Source organism: Ischnura elegans, chromosome 10 (assembly GCF_921293095.1).
Source record: "Ischnura elegans chromosome 10, ioIscEleg1.1, whole genome shotgun sequence".
In the NCBI taxonomy this organism is placed as follows: domain Eukaryota; kingdom Metazoa; phylum Arthropoda; class Insecta; order Odonata; family Coenagrionidae; genus Ischnura; species Ischnura elegans.
The window spans coordinates 22,915,064-22,936,195 of record NC_060255.1 but is presented as its reverse complement, the minus strand read 5'-3'; the positions used below and the strand labels follow the sequence as shown (position 1 = coordinate 22,936,195).

Here is a 21,132-nt window from a genome sequence, read left to right as displayed (position 1 = left end):
GATGGAGTAAAGGCGCATTATTTGAATTCGGGAGCGCAACCAGTTATTTTGGGATGTTTGCTCATCAGTGAACCACGGCGATCGGTGATTAGGCATCTGTCACGCGTCATAAGAAACCTCATTAATTTTATCCAATTTGATAGAAATTTGCCACTTTGATAACCACAAAAGAAACTTGTCTTTTAGGGGAATGAGGTTTTTTCTCGTTAGTTTTTTGAAAAGACGCAAGTCAGTAGAGGCATCGAAGAAAGTTTTAGAAATGCGCTGTGAAATACTTTTTTAGTAGTATAATGTTTCCATTCACGGAAAATGTAAAGCAATGTTTGAAGAAATGACGTTTGTAGTGGAGCCAGTTTATATCTTTGGGCTTTTAGTATCTTATTGTATGCCTGTGATTATATTTGCTGACGGTTAACTATATTTTCCTATTCTGATGTGGACTCCTATATTCACGAGTTCAGTGGTTTTGTTTCGTGATATGGTTGCTGTAAATGATTAGTTATTGTTATGTGGTCATAAATTATTCACAGAATGCATCGGTCTCAAAGATACTCGAATTCTTACCTCAAGGTGTTGGATACCATTGCCTACGCCTTACTTTTCCCTTGGGTAACCGCAGTTAGCTTATTTTTGGCTTGCTACATTTCAAATATCATCGAAAAGCTTTATCCTCAAAAGAAGTTAATCCAATATTTTGTGCTTGGACCTTTTTTTGCCGCTTTGACATGCTTGTTACTCCCTATGGGGGTATTAGGAGCCCTCATTTGGATATGGCTGTGTACGTTTACAGAGAAGGAGGCTTATTCTTACTGTATAGCGGAAGAATACGAGTGGAGTGAAGGTAGAAAGCGGTCATCCTCAAAATGCATGGATGATGTTAAGGATAATGGTCACATTTTTACTTTTGCCTCAGCAAACGTCCTATTGGGACCCGATTTCTTAAATAAGCTCAATCATAACACATCTGGATTTAAGAGGTGTGGGAAAATTGGAGAGAAACTCACCAATCACAATGGGAAATATCTCTCAAATTTGATGGTGGAGAAGAAAGAGGTGGGAAGAAGGGATTTCATTTTCACTGAATTCCCATCCGTTGACTTCCTATGCTTGCAAGAGGTTTGGGAAAGGTTCCATGCTTCAGTATTGTTGAATCATTTATCCAGCCAATATGGATATTTTATTTATGATGTTGGAGAGTATAGTTTCAAGAGCAATCTTTGTTTACTAGGTATCTATATTGATAAGAATGCTTATATAGGTACCTTGCCCATCCGATTACTTTATTTCATATTATTTTTTGAGATACTATTTGACCTTAACATTCTTTTATTGTAGGAAGTGGGTTAATGTTTGCAAGTAAGATGCCTATACTAGAAGCAGAATTCAAACCATTTTCATTCAGAACAAATCATGCCAAATTTACTTCTCTTGGAGTTCTTTGTGTCAAAGTAAGTAATCCTATTGCTTTCCTTAAAGGTTTTTGTTGACTCAAAGTATGGATAGTCTGACTTTGTGTCATTTGCACTGCACCTTAGGTCTTGTTGTTTGAAATTGGTGATGGCTGCTGGCTGGCAAAAATAATGACTGCAGACAGCAATGGCATGAAGGGGAAATTTTATTTTTGGTTCCATAATAGCAAGTTGCTCGCCAGGTTATTCTTAATTACTATACAGTCCGTTTATGTGGCTGCGAGGGTGAAGCCTATAGACTACGCCACCTGTGTAAGCAGCCGGTGCTGCAGGGAGGGGGGGTTTTGGTGTGTTAAAACCCCCTCAGAGCTCAGAGAAATTTTTAAGTTAAATCCATTTTACTTAATTGCATTAATATTACTTATAAAATAGTGTAAAGATTTATAAAATATCCCTCAGAAAGCCATTAAACTCACCATTAATCTTAATTTGTTTCTGGGGAGAACCCCCACACCTCCCGATTGCCATGGCGGGTATTCCATACCCCCAGACACCCCAGTATTAGTTGCGCCTAAAACCCCTCCTAGCCTTAATTCCTAGCTGCGCCCCTGTAGGCAGCATACACAGGCTGTGAAACTGTCCACAACCACTACATAGATGGCTAAACGCACTTTGTAGGCAGCCACATAGGCCATTTGGCAGTTGCATGGGCTGTGAGCCATCTGTATGGACACCACCTCATGGTAACATAATATGTAAAAATTTTAATTGGAAAATTCTCATGAGAGAACCTCTGCTTGTTATTAAAGTGATAAGTTTGCAATATTTTCCCTTTAAGTGTATGTAAACTAGATGTAGATTAATCTTTAAATTCTTGGTACCCCTCAAGTAGCAACCTGCTATGCAACAATAACAGTGATTATTGAACAATCAAATTAATATCCAGTAATTTTGAAGATAAATAGTATGCATACCTAAATCTTTTCATGTTTTTGTTCCTTTACATACCTGATCTCTTGATTATTGTATTATACAATATGCAATCTTATGATTGGATACAATCTTTGGATTCCTGAATCCTTGATGACGATGGGCGAGTTGTTCGTCGAAACAGCGTAAGGAGATATGGAGAAACTGACCCGGTGCAAAACCTGAGAAAACTTAACTGCAATTGTTTGCCGGGAAAAAACAAAAACTGTTTTATACAAGATCTTTCTGTGCTATTCGTCTTCATCAGGCCATGTGGTGTAATAATTTTTCCGGATTAGGTTGCCTTGTTTTTCTTCCCAGGATTTTCGTTACACTTCTCTTTTCTCCTGCTCATTTTATGACTTCCTCATTATCTAACTCAAGTCATCATCATCACTCTTCTGCAGCAGCGCATATCCATTGCTTCCACCCTTAACTTCTCTCCTGCTGTCATTGTTTATGCCGCATTGCTGTATAGAAGCATGGTGTGTATTTAGATATGATGAATTGCGGAGAGAGAATTTGTGTTTGTGAAAGATAGCTTTTGAGGGCCGTTGCATGAGGTCCTTGTTTGCAATAAAGCTTTTGCTGTCATTGACCAATGCTGATGAATGAGGTCATTACCTCAGAGCAGAAATCATAATTCATGTAAAGAATTCTATAGATGGAAAGGAAAGATAAGTTACATTGACAAAAAATGTTACCCAATGCAGCCTTTCAAAATTAAAAAAATTGCTGCCCACTTTTCATGAATTGTTGATTTTATTTTTTTTTAGCCACTCTTTACCTTGATCATAGGGTGAAGGAATCATTCACATGAGTGTAAACAACAAATACCGGACAATGATAAACAATAATACATCACCAGAGGCTAATGCACAAGATTAAGGAGTTGCCGAAAAGAAATGACCTATTCAGCATAAGCACGTGATATGTCATCTTATGTGCTGAAGGGTGAAGGCTGTTGATTCTCTGTGAATAGCTCAAGCTGGAGGTGATGGATCTAAAAGCAGAAAAATGCAGGACTACCCATTTATTTTTCAAGTTCTATTACTATCGAAAATAAGAAAAATTGGTCAAAGAGCCCAATGAATAAGTAATAAGCAGTTTCATTTGATTCTGATCACAATATATGTGTCAAAGCAGTGGTGTAGCTAGGGGTGCGTGTCCCCCCCCCCCCCAAACCAATTAATTTTAGCAGAAAAATATTAAACAATGAAACATTAAGGTTTTTATTTCTTCTAAACATGAAGGGTGTAGAAGTTGAGGACATCTAGGCCATTGGATCATTGAGGACATAATGGAGAAATATATGCTTAAAATACCCCCTAACAAAATATATATAAGGTGATTCTGTTGCTTTTTTTAATCACAAGAAGACCAAGGTTATGCGATTTTGTAAAGCTCCATAAGCGAGACTAAAGATAAAGTAGAGTGGTGAAAAACTTGAGCAGTTCAACTATTTGAACTTATTAGAAGAGCCTCAGTACTTTCGAAAATAATATATTGAGAAGGATTTTTGGACTGATAAAAGAAGGAGATACATGGAGGATAAGGAAGAATAGAGAATTGAAAGAATTGTATAGGGAGCCAGATATTGTGGGCGTAGTAAAAAGTAGGAGGTTGAGGTGGCTGGGCCACATTCAACGCAGAAATGATAAGACAAGTGTTAAGAGGCAAGCAAGAGGGTAGGAGACCGCTAGGAAGACCTAGGATGCGATGGATTGACGAGGTGACGAAGGACTTGAGAAGAATGGGAGCAGACATAGAGCAGGCAGAAGACAGAAGTGCATGGAGGCGCATGGTTGGTGAGGCCAAAGACCACTTAGGTTTACAATGGCCACAGGAGTAAGAGTAAGTAAGTTCAACTATTTGGGCAGTATGTTAGAGGAAGACAGATACAGTGGTAAGGACATTAGGAAGAGATTTGAATCAGCAAAGGAGGCTTTCATGAACATGAAGGAGCTTCTGAGAGGTTTGCTATGTAAGAATTAAAAAAAAAAAGGTTAGGGAAGAGTCTGATCTTGAGTGTAGCGCTTTACGGTACAGAAACGTGGACACTAAGGAAGGAGGACGAGAGAAGATTGGAGACATTCAAGATGTGGGTGTGGCGAAGAATGGGGAAGGTGAAGTGGTTGAAGATGAGAAGGAACGATGAAGTGTTGGACATGGTAGGTGAGGATAGGCAGCTTTTAGATGAGTTACGGAGGTGACAGAAGGTATGGATGGAGCGAGCACTTAGGAGGGAGGGGATGTTGAAAACAGTATTAGAGGGTAGAATGTTGCACCCGAAAAATAATCCCCATGACGCTAACCCACGCTGCCTTCCCTAAGTACGTTCCCTTTCCTCCCCCCCCCCCTCCTACGCGAAGTGCAACAATGTAGCGCTCTACAGACATCTCCTCTCCACCCCTTTCCCCTCCCCTTCCACTCTTTGCCCCCCCCTTTTTTGGTATATAACCCACAGCAACGCTACTTGTACTGCTAGTCCTATGAATATGATACAGTGTATCGAAACTAGTCAGGAAAATAAAGTTCCAAATTGTAGAAACAGCAAAGTTTTTCATTCACAAATCAGGTAGAATGTTAGGTAAAGAAGGGAGAGGAAGGAAAAGAATAGGATTTTTAGATATAATGAAAGGGAGTAGGTCTTATTGTGAATTTAAGAGGGAAGTGCATGATGGAAGGGGAGGCTCCAGGAGATCTTCTTAAGAACTCCATGGAAACCTACCTTAATCGGCATTAATAATAATAATATTAGGGAATACTCAAACAGATTGACATACATACTTGTTAGCCTTGGGTGATGAAATACACAAGCATATGGGATTAAAATCTTTCAAGTTTAGCATGCGAAGGCTTTTCTTCAGCACCACTTCATGCAGCTAGAAATAACCTCCAGCTTATTGCCACAAAATGTAATACCACAAAAATATGAAATTGCCAAGAGAAAAACTTCCCATGGACAGATATTGAACCACTGACCTATGACCTTTGGAACAAAAATCTATGACATTTTAATTATATTAAACATTTATCACGAACAGAAGATAAAAATATGGAATGGTTTTCTTTGGCATTAAAAAGGAAAAAAATAAGCATTAAAAGTGCACTAGCATACTATTTTACACTAAATTTTATTAGAAATTAACCCTTTCACTGCTATGAAGGTACCTGGTATACTCGCAAGGCAGGGTGCTGTGAACGTACCTTTTCTTTCTCCCTTCCGTGTGCTCAGCACTTGAGCCACATATGATGGGTAGGTTTCTGGAGAGTGGACAACAGTGTCAGGGTTAACGGATCAATGAACCTCACCCCTTCTTTCCTGACTTTTCCATCATTTACTTTCAACCCATTTATGCCGAAGGTTTGAAAAATGCGAATTTCACCCTGATTTTTACATATTTTCGATTAAAATACGTATGAAAACAATATTCGAAAGAAAAAACAATGTATCTCTTGCCAATTATTAATTATGAGGTGTTCCAAAAATGGAACACTAGGCAAATCCACTACTATGACGTACTCATGCAAAAATTTGATTCAGACTTTTATTAACTCTTTATTAAGAATGATATCCAGGTGAACACTTAACATACAAGGATACATTGTCATTTTTACATTGAAAAGAGGTATTTTTGTGGCATTTGACATAGCGAGCTTGCTTTCCCTGCTTTACATTCTAATGATTCATGCCGTCATGTCGTGAGTCAAGTTTACGATTCATAATAGATTTCATGATCTCCCTTTCCCACCAGGCTCAGCAGAATTACCGTATGTCTCCATACAGTGACAGGTCACACGGTGACAAAATTTAAGAAGATCCATTGGCTTCACATAATTTATTTTATGCAATTGCCAAGCATTTTGTAAAGCCAGCTAAAAGCAGAATAACCGGAAGACCATTTCTTGAGCCACCACGGTTGAGTACCATTTCTTTCCACGGTTTGATGCTTGATACTTGTCAATATTTTCATCAGCTCGGTCCAATCCTCCCATATACTGATTATAGAGTTTGATTGAATTTGGCAGTGTAACTTGTATCTTTTTTACTGCTTTTGAGAATAACGACCTACTGTTGCAAAGGATTGACAGCGGCACCAGAAGATGCAACAATTACAACACTTATATCATTTCATCTACAAACAATATTGCCTTTTCCACCAATTCGGTAATCGAATGTGCTCCAATCTTTTTTTATTTAGGGTAGCATCAGATAGTAAAGGAGGTTTGTCTACGCAATCTTTTCTCGCTATGCCAGTTGCTTGGTCGCCAATTGAATGAAGTTTATCAAGGAGTGCAATGCTTGTAAACAAGTTGTCGAACACCAAATGGTATTTACCGGGATGCTGCGTTGTTAGTGCCTAAGTGAATTGCAGAACAATTGAAGCACCTACACCATATTAATGGTATTGAGTGTTTGGGTTTTTTTCCTTGATAAGGCTGAAACCAGCAAATGTAGCCTAGACGCACCAGAGTTTATACCCAAACCGAATAGCCTTACCCCGAATGAGCTGCTTGCACCCGTCGCGACCGAAATAGGGAATCATGGCTTCATCAAAGCTGAAGTATATGTATTTCATTTGGTGCAAATTTCATAGATCTGTCATTCAGACGCTCAGTTAGAGGTCGCACCTTGGAAAACTTGTCCGTGTGGTTCAAGTTACAATTGCCAGCAAAATGCAAATTTGAAAATATTGTTTCAAATATTGTGTCACGTCTCATTGCACCACTAACTAGAGAATTATGCGAATCTTTGCTCCCAAAGCATGCATCGTCTCGGAAGAGAGACGTAACCACTCAGGAAAATTATCCCCAAACAATACCGAAAGTCAGTTCAAAGTTCACTTCAATATCCAGAAAGAGTTCTAAATATTCTGTAGGGGTTTTCATTCTCGTGATTTGTCTTCTGAAACTCTACCTCCTACTGACTGGGCAGTCAGATCGGCTTTCTTCCATTTGCGCACAACTTTGGTTACTTTTTTCTTTGAGCAAGAAGAGGTTGAGGCGAAGCAGAAGCCGATGCACTGCCATTTTCAGTAGTATCACCATCCGGTATCAGAAAAAGGTAAAAGTTCTCGTCAGAAGAACCATGAATGAGATGAGAAGAAGCGCGCAGCAATGAACTGGGAAGATTATTATTGTTCCACATCTAACTACTTACTTGATTTAAAATTAAAGTGAATATTTCAGTGCGCCTGAATGTACGCATAATAGTAGTGGATTTGCCTAGTGTTCCAAAAATCGAACACTGTTAAATAAAAGCTTATAACTAAAACAAAATACGTTGTTTCAAAAATTTCTTTACGAAGCACTGTAGGTTAACTACTACTGAACATGCAGGGAAAAATTTGCAACATTTGGGCGTAATGGCAAATAGTTATTAATATAACATTAGAGATGGTCACGGAAAAACTGCCTTGAAAAAAATGACTGATATTTCTCAACACACTGACTGCGATGGGTTGGCAAAACTGACTAATTCTTTGCACCCCGTAGTGCAATATACCTTTATAAAGAGGGATAGAAAGAAAAACCATGACATATCGGTGTGCAATGAGTCGTAGTCAGTAAATTAGAAAGTCGCGTCAGGTGTTCCAAAAATGGAACACTAGGCATAAATGGGTTAAGAAAGAAAATATAAATAAGATAAAGCGTGAATTAATAATTAATAACAAGCACAATTTATTTATACAATTACCCCCGAAAAGAGCACAATAAGGCCTTTTACATCAGGAGTTTTAAACAATAAACAACAGACAATCTCACACACCCATGTCCTGGCAGGGGCAACCTATCCAGGAGGGACTCGACGCGACCTTTGGTTTGGTAGACGAGGACTTATCCCCACCACCACCGAGGCGGACTTGGAATTTGAGTATTCGTTGACCTCACATGTTTTATAAATAGTGCATAATTTTCAATTTGCAAAAAAATTGACTTGATGGAAGAAATTATGGTAATTTTTGGTTTCTGCACTGAATAAATAGGATTAAAAAACAAATGCACTGCCATTGAAGTCATGTGTTTCGATGCTTTCACATCATTTTTTATTGTGTCCAAGCTCTTTTCTCTCTGTCCAAGTCTACTGATAAGATGGAATTTGGAGGGGGATACTAGGGTAAGAGAAGGGGGATGAGACAAGGGTGGCAACAGCTCCTGTGGCATATTCCCAGGGTATGGAGATGAGGTCCTGGTATCTCCATGCCATTCTCTATCCTCTGAATGTTCAAGGAAAGTAGATTGGGTTGAGGAGAGGTATGGGGCATTCACTTATTTATGTTAATGGTCTGCGTAGGCAGGTCGTTAGCGTAATATTTGGAAACCTGCCTCGTGAACGGTTGTGAAATATGTATGAATTGCCATGAGGAAAAATTCCCTGGACCAGGAATCGAACCAAGGATCTTTGGCTCTCCAGACTACTGCGCAGATTAGTGCGCTATCCAAGTTCATGATTTCCAATGGTAATTGTTCCGAGGCAAATGTTACTATATGCTAGGCCCTTGCAGTCTATCAAGGATGGCAATGAAAGGGAGAAATGACTTCAAGCCGCAACCGGTTGGCAGCAACAAAACTGGGCTAGAACTTTAGTTAGTGTTATTTCATTGCCATCCTTGATGGACCACAAGGGGCTAACTTCTAGTATCATGAGCCTTGGTACAATTCCCATTGGAAATTAGGAACTTGGATGGTGTAGTAATCTGCACAGTGATCCGGAAAAGCCAAACGTCCATTATTCAAAACCCAGTCCAGGAGAATTTTTTCTCATGGCAATTCATGTACACGCCTTTTCTTTTACTTTTGTAATGTTTGTGAAGAAAATTTTGATTCTGCATTAACTCATAAAATTTATTATAATATATGATGTTATTTATGATACCATACATTTACAGTATTATGTCACTATCAAATTCCTATGTGAGAATTACTTTCATATGCATTTATTTTTGGCATCATATTTGTTTCAGGTCCTCCTAAATTACTGTCAAAATGGAGATCGTCATGTGGGAATCATTGCCAACCTACATACCCAAGCCTTTCAAGGGTTTGATGCTGTCATTTATTCACAACTATCTGAGGCTTTGGAATTTATAGAAAATTTCAAGGAGAAGAATTTGCACACTGGTGATATTGTCAAATTCGACATTGTGTGTGGTGACTTCAATGCAGATAACATATCTCCAGGTAGCTATACTTTTAGAGTTGCTGAAGGCTTACTTACACTTTACTTTAGGATTGCTGAAGGTCCTCTGCATTTAGTGATGACCAGGTATTGTCGTACCTAAGAATTCCTTCATTTTTATGAATGTGTTGTGTAAATACAGTACACTCCCGATTATCTGGGCTAATGATGGGGAGAGACGGCACGAATCAGGAAACACGGATAGCCCAAACTTTCACGTTAATGTCTTGTAATGTTCATAATTTACGTAAAACAAATAATATAGTATTAGTTATGCCGTTATTCTGTAGAGTGCTAGAGAGTTAGAGTGCTTCCCGAACTCATTGAGAGCTTTCTTTGCCAGTTCGCGATCTTTTTAGCTGCAATAACATGGTTGTACTTGTATTATTAATGCTCCATGTAAGGCCTGTTTTCAAAAACCACAAATCTGTGGCTGTATGATCACGGATACACAAAAGTGGTTTGCACGAATGCTTCAAAACCACTGCTTGACATCGGAAACTACACTGTCAGGTACCACGCCTCGTAGTTGCCTCGTTCGTAAACCTGCTGTGAATGCAGTATCCCCCTCTTCATTTTGTGGAACCGAGTTAAGGAAAAATTTTCATTGTCCCACGTGCATGGTCTAGGACAATAGGGTAGTTTCCTTCATCAAAGAAAACGAAAGGCATTGATTGCGACTCGTTACCCACAATTAGTGTATTCATAATGTATGTACACATTATTTGGTTTTAGAAAACCCAGTGTAGACAAATGTTAACAGTCAATTTTAACCTCATTTGAAAAAGGCCAGATTGGAAGCCATGCGATGCCACTCCACGTGACGTCACTGCGGCCTAGATACTAAAGGAGTAGATAGGAGTTTTACATCATCTGAGATTAGCAATGCATGCACGAGGCACAGATCTCTTAATAATCACCTATTAAAATTGCCTATGGTGGAAAAGTTTCCTTCGTTTGATAGGGGAATAATAATCCTTATTGAAGCCAAGCGCTACCTGCTAGCAGAATGGCATTACCGAGTTTACCATTACCAAGTAGATTAGAGTTACCTTCATGCGCGGCAGCAAGCAGCCTGCATCGTAGCGGCGTTCATAGCTTTGCACCCACGTGGCCTCACTTAGCAACGGTCAGACGTCAAACGGGCTTTTCCCAGCATTCATACTTAGCCGTTGCATTTTCACTCGCTTGAAAATTTTCACTTTTCATTTAACCGCAAAAATTAGATGTCATCATTTAAAAATCTAAAAGCGTGAAATATGTTCTCCAGGAGTAATAATCTTTCGATTTAGGTGATAAAAAAAATAGGAAACCACCCTATTCAACTTTGGTGGAAGGGAAATCATATTCCCTTCCCTCCCTCCTAGTGCAAGACTATGCCCCAATCATGATTAAGGAGGTTTTTGCACCTCTGGCCATGGCCACTTATTTAAAAAAATAATATTGACATCTTTTTTTTCTTTTCAGGAGATGAAGATGTTCAAAATCACCCAATATTTGATGAATACGTTGATCCATGTGTTGAGAAACCTGGAAAAGACAAGAGTTGGTCAATTGGCACTGAGCTAAGACAAATGACTCTTTTCAGTCCAAATATCTCAACTCCTGAGCTTTTCAAAGAGGCTTTAATTGATGATTCCTTGAGGAGACTGTATGTTTTAGATGCTGATGTTGTGGTTAGTTTTATTTTATCATACAAAATGGCCTTTTTAGCTGTCAAAGACATCTCTATCTGGATTAAACATTTTAAAAATTATAATCTGTTAAAAATAATTGAATTTAATGAAATTAAATTGTAAATTCAATTCATTTTTTATCCATTTGAGGAACTGCGGTGCCCGGAATGTTGTCAAAGTAACGTGGTTAATGTGCATGTACATTGGCTCTGCTACATTTGAATGTCTACAAATATAGAAGTCTTTTCATTTATACATACATGCTCTTTGATTTTTAATAAGAATTTCTCGAGGGAAAAGAAATTTCAAGCTGATCAAAATCTAGATGCACTAAAATTGCCAGAAATTCCCTCCCATTAATTTTAAGGCTTTCAGATGTGTAGTTCCTTGATATATATTTATTTGCTCTCTTTTTTTGTTCTCAGATTCATAGGCCTAGTTTAATGACTGCTGTAGTTCAGCCAGATTGGGCTGGGAGAGTAAAACCGCAACCTTATGGAGGCATGCGTCGGGTAGATAAAATAATAATGCACAAATCCACCAAAACTAAAACTTTGGGGTATGGGTTCGTGACTGCTCTTACTCATTTAACTGACCATCTTCCTGTGTGTATGACAATCCAAACGGAACAGTGACAGGTGTTTTTGTTGTGGTACAGTTGTATATGATTTGCAGTTTAAAATTCTTTCAACAAGAATCACTACAACATTGTTGAGAATTTCTATCTCTTTGTTAATACATATTCTTGTTACTCACTGGGTATTTTCCTAATTCTGTGTTGATTAAATGTTTTGGCTATACTTTCCATCCTGCAATTAACAGAAGAGTATGAGCTACATAATATTCCAAAATTGATATATACGAAAGTAATTTGTGATAAATACACTGAAGGTTAGTGATGTATATTTTTTTCCTTGTTGTGTTAATATTTTTTCCAAATTGTACTGGATAAAATAGTACATTTTGCTCAGTCAAGTGCTGTCTAGATGAGGATGTGTAAATTAATGCTTGTGTTTTCACATATCAATGTTAACATCCACTAATGCTGATGAAGATTAAGTGTTCACTTGGTGAACTCGTTTACGCATTTGATGTTTGAATGTGGAAATATATTTTTATAGTGGACATGGTGCGGAGACACAGATTTCTCATGTTGCTAAGTCTAACTCCTATTGTGGGAATTGACTAAGGGTTGTTCTTATTTATTTATGAGAATTGGCAACTACTGTTGTATAAACCAGTTTTAAGATGGTGTAGCACCATTGCACTAAATAGCTCCTGTATTCACTGATCTAATTTACATATATTTTATCATACATTGAACCAATGAAACTTTTATTGAATCTGTTCTGCAATAAAGAGTTTATGTTTCTTTATGCTACTCCTCATTGTTTTCTTGTTTTAACTTTTTCTGCATTTTTACTCTTTTAACCCTTTTCCCGACTAAAGACGAAAATATGCGGCAGGACGTTTCTTGACCATGGAGATGAAAGCAGCAAATTTTTGCCGGAGATTTTTCTACGCAAGCGATCAAATGCCGAAAATATACATTTCCTAGCTCTCCCCCTTTTATGATGGTCATGGGTTCGCGAAGTCTTTGTTTTGGGACCCAACAAAGTGGGACTTGGGCTGTACCCTCGAAATCCGGGAGTAGATACCCGGACCCCTTGTCTTGTATTACCCCTCTTTGTGGTAATCTTCCCCCTTAAGGGACTGCAGTGATTCAATTTTTTCATTCAGTCAGTTTTCGAAATAATATTTGTTCCTTTCTCAAAAAATGTAAACTATAAGAATTGAATTTTTATACGAAATTCTGTGATAAATATTAACATATATCTTGATTTCACTATAAACATCAACATGGATATTGTTGCTGCATAAAATGCGTTAATATTGACAGTAGACCTTCGTTCTAAATTTGACAATTCTCAGAATAAAATGAATTCAAGTTAAAGTCTGCAATTTACGTGCAAGCAACAATTATCCATATAGCTAATTCGTATAAACGAAGCATAATTGATAGCATACCAATGCCGCTGGTAAGGTTATAAACCAAGGAGGGAGCCCAACTATACCCTTGGAGTCTGAGATAATGTGGAGTCCTTGCCAGGAAGGTTTGAAAAAGGTTGGTGCTGAGAGTGCCTGATTATCAGTAAGACTCCTCTTAACGAATGTCCTGCAAAATGCTCCGTACAGAAGGGGCAGAAGAGTTTCTTGGGGCTCAGCACAGCAGTCATGCTAAGGCGAGACTCCACCGTCTCGAAAGCAGTAGCGGCGCGTGCGTATACGCATGTTAGCAAGTGCACACCCAAAGATGAATAAATTATAAAAGAAAACTATTCCTTTGCAACGCGAAGGATAAAAGTACTGTCTGCATATGCAAGAAACATTAGACTCCGAACGCTACAGCTATCTCCTTTTCGAATTCACCGCTCTACAAGTGTGCGATCCCGTGGCATCATGCCGGGCGCATTTTCGGTCTGTGCAATCGCTTGAGGGAGCTCTGGCGGGACGAGGTAAGCGGGGGGTATGTGCTGTTCAAAGGGGCGATGGGAGCAGACTCAAAACCATGCGAATGCGCATGTTTTTGGTGATTGACTAGCAGGTAGTGTAGTGGTGTAGCCGCCACCTACACTACCTGCGCCCAGGATCCTAGTCCGTCTACAGAGCCATCTGTATAGCCGTTTTCTACACTACTTCCTCATAGGGTGTAAGGAAAAGAGAATGAATTTCAACTACCGTCACTTGTAAAGGTGTGTTGAGAATAATTATTTTCATACATGCTAATATTATTTCTGTTCATGTAATTTTAAGGGTAGAGTGTACCAGTGATATGTTTTGCTTGCTATGTATTCTATTACGACGAAATATGACGCTCATGGATTAGGATTAACATAATATAATTAAATCATCCTATATCTGCTCTAATGCACACCCTAGATAAATTACCACCAGCCGCCACTGCTCGAAAGGGTTAAATCTTTGGACCAACTTTTATTCTATTCAACAATTAATATTGATGATTATGCTCAAGTCAGGAGTGAGAGGTATGGAAAAGGTGTATTTGAATTGGCTGCTTGTAGCATATGAGATCTTGTCAAGAGTTATGAAATAGAGGTAGCATGGTGGTAGTCACCAAGTCAGGGAATATACATATATTCCCTGAATAGGTCTTGTTCCTTCCATTCCCATTTCTCCAATGGAAATGTCATCTGTTAAACTGAAATGTTGAAATCAAGATGTATTAGAAACATTCTTAATTAATATAAAGAGCACTATATTTTTTGTATTTACTTGATAAGTAAAAATATTTATGAAATAAATAGTTATCTATAATTTTGGAGGGGTGTCCATTCCCATGTTGGTCTGCTTTGATCCATGCCTGAGCAGAGATTAGAGATCCAATCAACCCAGTGGCAGATACAGAAAACACTCAAGGGGGGGGCGCAAAAGGTATACCTATTGAGTTGCCCAGACTTGCAAAAAATATTGGGGGGGCCCAAACCGGGGACCTTGCCCCGGTAAATTTTATAAGTAGTGAATTTTAAGTTTTTTAAGCATTTTAGAAGAGTAATACGATCAGCATTAGAACTCTGATCACTCGAATCTCGATATCTGGACACTCCGTGGAAAATTGACAAACCTGACACATTTTTATTCATATCCGTAACGAATTTTTGGGGGGGCTCGGGCCCCCTCAGGCCCCATGGAGTCGGCGCCACTGGAGTTGCCTTTTATTTTATCGCGATAAAAAATAATCAAGTCACAGGCAGAGTAAAATAAAATTTTAATTAAAGTAATTATACACATATATAAGACAATGCCACCTTATGATATACAAAAGTCACAATCGTGGTTCTGCAATGTTTGCCAATACGGCCGGACCCGCAAGGGAGGGGCGCGCGCCCCCCCATCTGTATCCGCCACTGAATCAACCCCAAAAAACTGCCATGAATATGAGTGCCAATTGGGCCACTTTTCCATTAACATTTTCATTGTGACCATTTCGAAATCCTATGAGACTATGCAGATGTGACAATCAGGTGGAGCTGTGATGACATAGCGGCAGAAATATCATGTAGACATGACATCAGGAAAGATGTGTTCCTTATAAAGCTTTGGATTAAAATTTCTATCATAATTGACACCTATGTCAATGTAATATTTGGTTAGTTTTTGAGAAATGAAATAATTCCACGAATCCTCGATTTTTGATGGTTATTTATTTCATAAATTTTGTACGTTTGCCGTAAAATAACAAAATATTAAATTTATTGGCCAGAAAATGTTTGCCAATGATTCACAAAGAATAGCTCGTATTAATTATATCAGCGAAAAAATAGATCTTACGCCATTATTCATGCAATAAATAACTATTTTATCTTTGAGCCGTTGCTGTATTGAAAAATTAGCTGCGAAGATACCCATTTTCGGTATTTTTATAATGCCTCTTCACTTGAGGCATTCAAATTATGCGCGCCTTTATTTATGCAATTGATCCTTTGTTATGACGTCACGACCTTGAGACATTTTAACATGGCCACAACTTTTATTGAAAATTGTTCATCTAGTGAAATGTGGTGCAGTAATACGTTTAAATGAATGTAATTCTGTAATTTAATTTTCTTGGTGAAGTGTTAAAGTATTCACTGATCGGGGTATAACGGTGAGAGCTTTTTGATGTTAATGTGGAGTAATTGGCGTAAAAGAGTGCTTTTCAATTCATGCTGTATACAGATTTTAATAGAATGTTATTTATTCTACTTGACAGACGGAAGTGTGACTAGTTTTTTTTAGTATAAAAATTAAATGTTACTTATATAATCTGACTCAATGCTGGGTATCGTTGTCACAGTTTTTTTCCTGCGTAGAAATTGCTGATTTGTTTTTGTTTTGATTATAATGTGAGTGTCTTTCAGTCTGGGTTTATGTTTTGTTTTTGTGTTTAGTTAGATAAAGTTGTGTATTTATGTTGTTATTCTTTAAAATACTTCTGTATTCCTCTCCAGCGATTTTGGATTATCAATCAAATCAGTGTTGGGTTCTCAAAGCCATTTGGTTGTGACTTTGCAGAAACGTTTTGGATATTGTCATGGAAAAAACTTCAATAATTACTGCCCTTCATATGAAGACAGAACGGAGGTGATTTCGGTTTGGTGGCTGGGGAAAATTTGCTTGCTCAAGGAAGAGGATGGATGAGCGACGGGTGGCTGACTACTTCGTTGTGGCAGGCCTCCCAAAGGAGAATCCCCAGCCCCTAGATGACTTTTCAAGGGATGGCGCACATCTTAAGCCAACCCATAACCAAGCTCCGATAACCGATGTCACTGTGATCTTCCGTTCCTTAGGAGAACGTTGCCCTCCAGGCTTCACATGTATAGAAACAACTCCATCAGGTGAGTCATTTTTATGATTTTAATCTCTAGATACGCATGTGGCATATTCGTTTGGCTCACAGTTTTAATCTGAAAGTGAAAGCGTTTATTAGTAGGGCGTTGTTTCTTTCTTCAAAATATTTTAACCGTATTCCATAATTTGACCAAATTTTTATCTTTATATATTGCGGCGTATGGAGGACTTAAATTTACTCACACTGAAAATACATGTCCAGATAAGATCCGTGTAGATAGACGTGAATGCCTTAAGAGTGATGTTTTTGCCAAATATCTAATAATTGGGGATAAGTATTATTGCAAATCCCTCTTTTAATTACTTGTAGATACTCAATACATGGCAATCAATTGCTATAATTCTTGATTATATTGTAACCTTATTTTAATAATGCATTTACACTATGGCCACCATAGATATATACCTAAATTTACTCATGCTTATGCATAGATATCTGCTTTAGCACCAATTGAGATACCTAAGGTAGAAATCATTTAGATCCATATAGATGTTTATAGTAGCTTTAACTTGTAAAAAACTAAATTGAAAATCGTTGAAAATTCCTCATAACATTGTTAACTTACACCATATTGTAGTTATATGCACTTCTCTTAGCTCTAAAAAAAACAAGAAAATATCATGCACCAAAGCAGAATTAGTATGGTAAAGCAAATAATCTTTCCATTCCTGTAGTCCAAGATATGTGCTTGCAATTTCAGCATGTCAATTCTCAGTTATCTGGTTAATAGATTTTCCCTGATATTTTTTTCCCCTGTACCAGTGTGAAAAATACCCACATCAGTGTTGTAAATGAATTAATTGAAGGTTAGATATTTGAATAAATTGTAAACTTACTCTCAATGTTTCAAGTATCATCTGCTGCAGTTTTGTGAAATATTTCTCATCCTATAGTGTGGAACATCAAAACATATCTTCACCACAATTTTGAAAGTTTTGGTGGTTATCTGTGTTTTATGTATGAAAGATAAGTTATCTTATGTTTTTGGATCAAAATATGATTTTATCTATCCCATATCTCTTCCTGTTGATAGAAATGTAGATTTCTTCTGATAAAAATTCTTTCAATGAGGATATGGATTTAAATCGCTCTATGAATAGAAAGAAACTCAATATTTTTTCCAATCCCTTTTAAAATAAATTTCCCATATAGTCATAGAAAGTGAAATTTGTGCGTATTAGTAGAAACACCTTACATTTGGGAAAGGGTTGTATTATGTATGATCAGTATGTGTGTGCTTTGCTGATCACAAAGAAGATATTCATGGAGAGAATGAATTTATTAATAGAAAATTGGGAAATTTTCAGAAAATCCATTGCATTCTATAATTTAATTAAAACTAGCTATTAAAAAATGTTTATGTGGTTTTTCTATATTTTGGGTGGTGTAGCCACCCTAAGCAGACCAAGGATAGGGTGCTCTCTGGATAATATATGGTACACATCTGGTCTTTTCTAATAGTGCATTGCAGGAAATTGATGCAGCCCCGCATTTTTCATAACTCAAACTTCTTGATGCATCAGAAATTATTGATACAGTAGATGGGAAGGCGTGAAATTGCGCTACCTTTAAAATTTTACTTAACCAAAAATTGAATTGTATTTTTATTTTTGGAAAACCACACAGTAATGTTTATCAACTAAATATTTGTGTGGATACCAAAGCTTCTCTCTCCAAAACAAATTCATGGCTAAAACTGCTACATGCCTAAGCTACATAACATCCCTGTTTTTTGGAATAAGCCTCAGAGATTCCCATCAATTTGCTCATTCTGTGGCTTTAAAGAAAAAAAAGTCTTATAAAAGTTAAGACTTGCTGGGCCATTCTGTAAAAGATAGCGGCTGTGCTATTATGACTAAGTTGCTATTTGTGGCGCAATATTACGCCCCTCTGAATCCCTATCTCAAAATAGCAGCCCCCAAGCGGAATTTGGGGTCGCTTTATAGCATCGAAAATAATGCCAGCATTTGGCTGGCATAATTCCTATTGCGACACCCTACCAGGGCATTTTTAGCGCACAAATCATGGCACTCAATTATGTCGATGAAGATGCTGGGATGGAAAAAATTACCTGTCCGTTACTATGGTTAAACACCATGTGCAAATTCACTTAAGAGAAAGGCAAGTACTATGCCTGGAAAAGCTCAAATGCCTTTGAAGTCAGTGTAGAAGATTTAATTGGATTTTTTCGGGTGACTACAGAACCAGGGAGACACTTGTGCCAACAATTAAAACTGGTATTTCCGAGAAGAGGTCGGAGTAGCTTAAAAATACACGCCCAGTTAGTAGGCAATACAAGATTGTCTACACCACCTAAAAAAATACAAATCAGCATGTAACTATAATTGGAGAGCATTTATTATTTTGTTCATAGTTAAATACAGTTTTACATAGTTATTGATTCTGACTTCTTTAACCCTTGTGGCCCCCCTATCAGCATAGTCTAAAAAGAACAATGCAAAGGAAACAAGACTTTTGTTTAGATTGTGCTATCAGCATACATACGAGCGTTCTTCTTCCTCACCTTCCCACGAAGGTCCTTCCTCGCCTATATACTATTACGTTAGATCAATTGTATTGAATATATACCATCAAATTCAACAGATGGATTAGGAATCGAACCAGGCTATAATTTTTCCCTAAAATAGTCAATTATTGCATGTGTACACATTCGTATTTAAGCATAAATGCTGCAGTAACATTAATGTTGTTGGCAATACATTATGACTAACCTCTCCACTGTGTACCCTCAGCTCTTATTTTTCCAATTTAAATTTATCTTTATGTTCACTAAGTTTGATCGTAAAGTTTATTTTTGAGTTTGATCATAAATACTGTACAAGTTTGATTTTATTCGCCTGCAATGCACGGAACTGTTTTCGATCGTCAATTCGAAACTCGTATCTTACTCTCAGACCTTTTGGATCAGCAGGTAATATCATAAAATCTAAAATTGGCTTTTGACCACTTGGCGACGATTAAAGAATTAAAAAGATATATTTTAATTATTTTTATACTAATTAATTACACATTTATACATAACTTTCTGAATTATTCGACTTGTATCATTTGCCCTACACCAATATTCGTACTGACTGCAGATTTCACCAGGGTGTAACATAATACGTTGCAATTTGCAGAATCAAAATCGATTAGTATTTGAAAAAGGGTAAATTGCGACGGCACAATATTGCGTCCCCAAGATAGAGAACAGCCCTTTTGGGCTTTTTCCATGAAGATCCATGGATTTGTACTATTCTATATACCCATTAATGAATTTCTGTAATCCCAATAAGCATTTGTCTAAAATTTCAGTGTAGTAATCAATGTTTTAACCCTTCAGCCGACCTATTTTCCAGCCCTGGCCCATTTGGGGCAGTTGATGGATTGAGATATTTTCCACTTGCATTGCAGGAATCCCTTCTGAATCGCACAAAGGTATCAACACTACAATGCCTCAATGCTTTTCGCAACAATGGAGTTAAGGCCATGCACTGATGTTCATCTTGCGTGATACAGAATACACTCATAGTCAGAAAAAATGCCTGATTTAGTTAATGGTAAAACTGTGCCAACACCAAATTTTCAAGTGTGCTCAATTTCTTGTTCGACAAAAACCTACAAGTTTTGAGTTGGGTTCGAGTTACAATGCTGTATTTAAATTTTTTTGGAGAAATCATTAATTATTTACAATTCATGATAAACTTCCTAATTGACCTCAATAGGTAAAAAATTGACCTTTCTACCTAATTTTGTTTCAAGTTAAACAATGCTTCTTTATGTTTTCATATAACATGGCAAGATGATTATGGAGCATATAATTGTTGCCTTATTGCAGATGCTGGCGTAGATATTTTAAATTATAAGTGAACAGAATTATTTATTTCAGTACAGCTATTTGGACTAGGCTTCATAAATATTTATTGTTGCTTTTATTTTCCGAAAAGTGGTATGTATTTGTAGATAAATTATCATATGTTGAACACAGTAGTTTCCTTGCATGCATATCCTCCCTACATTAATCTTGTCTAGCATAATATGTTGTCCCAAAAAATATGAAAAAGTCTAAGAATTTGTTCTTGATTACACATGGCCATCCTGTGCCACTGCTTGTTTCAAGGTATTTGGGGAAAAGAGGCAAAAGTGATAGGGATCTTTGGGTTGTGATAGGGGATACATTGACAATGGCGGTGACTTGAAGAAGATACAGTGGAACCTCGTTAAAGCGAGTACGGGCTATAGCGACACTCCCGCTATAACGAGAGATAGCCGATGCACCATCAATTGACCCTACAATAAGCGTGTTAAAAAATTCGTTTTTAAGAGACCCTTTTGGTGTTGGCTCTCGCCATAGCGAGGGTTTCACCGCCGGAAGACTTTCATCAAGACTCCTTAACCTCTGTAATTGCTAGCGATCTGTTAGAAATGAAGTTAATGGAGTGCTCAGTCTCAAATTTATGTGGTAAACTGTCGTTCGATAAATAA

At 37.5% G+C, this 21,132-nt stretch overlaps 2 protein-coding genes and 1 long non-coding RNA gene across 10 annotated transcripts in view; 2 read left to right on the top strand and 1 right to left on the bottom strand.

Moving 5' to 3' along the window:
• The first annotated feature begins 21 nt into the window (after window positions 1-21).
• On the top strand, window positions 22-12,618 carry LOC124166840 (sphingomyelin phosphodiesterase 5-like). The gene is made up of 5 exons (XM_046544539.1): window positions 22-1,228; window positions 1,336-1,448; window positions 9,347-9,563; window positions 11,029-11,237; window positions 11,663-12,618. The coding sequence occupies exons 1-5, from the start codon at window positions 532-534 to the stop codon at window positions 11,870-11,872; spliced, it is 1,446 nt and encodes a 481-aa protein (XP_046400495.1). The 5' UTR covers window positions 22-531; the 3' UTR covers window positions 11,873-12,618.
• Window positions 12,619-15,176: 2,558 nt separating this feature from the next.
• Window positions 15,177-21,132, top strand: part of LOC124167240 (DENN domain-containing protein Crag) — a 75,095-nt gene continuing 69,139 nt past the window's right edge. For 5 of the 8 annotated variants that reach the window (XM_046545122.1, XM_046545117.1, XM_046545119.1 and 2 more), the window contains exons 1-2: window positions 15,181-15,903; window positions 16,311-16,633. In XM_046545122.1, coding sequence (XP_046401078.1) covers window positions 16,429-16,633 — 205 coding nt within the window. In that variant the 5' untranslated portion in view covers window positions 15,181-15,903; window positions 16,311-16,428. Of the gene's footprint in view, window positions 16,634-21,132 lie in introns of all 8 variants that reach the window. The other 3 variants (XM_046545121.1, XM_046545120.1, XM_046545116.1) reach the window with 3 other exon arrangements.
• Window positions 16,648-17,578, bottom strand: LOC124167242. Its single transcript, XR_006866638.1, has 4 exons — window positions 17,480-17,578; window positions 17,213-17,400; window positions 16,830-17,106; window positions 16,648-16,702 (listed from the first exon to the last, which is right to left on the bottom strand). It is a non-coding gene; the product is annotated as an uncharacterized LOC124167242 (long non-coding RNA).

Bases quoted from the DNA above. Each gene is read 5' to 3' on its own strand.
- LOC124166840 (XM_046544539.1), top strand. From the start codon at position 532: ATGCATCGGTCTCAAAGATACTCGAATTCTTACCTCAAGGTGTTGGAT. The intron at 1,229-1,335 runs GTATCTATATTG...CTTTTATTGTAG, and splicing joins GAGCAATCTTTGTTTACTAG to GAAGTGGGTTAATGTTTGCA. The intron at 11,238-11,662 runs GTTAGTTTTATT...TTTTGTTCTCAG, and splicing joins TTTTAGATGCTGATGTTGTG to ATTCATAGGCCTAGTTTAAT.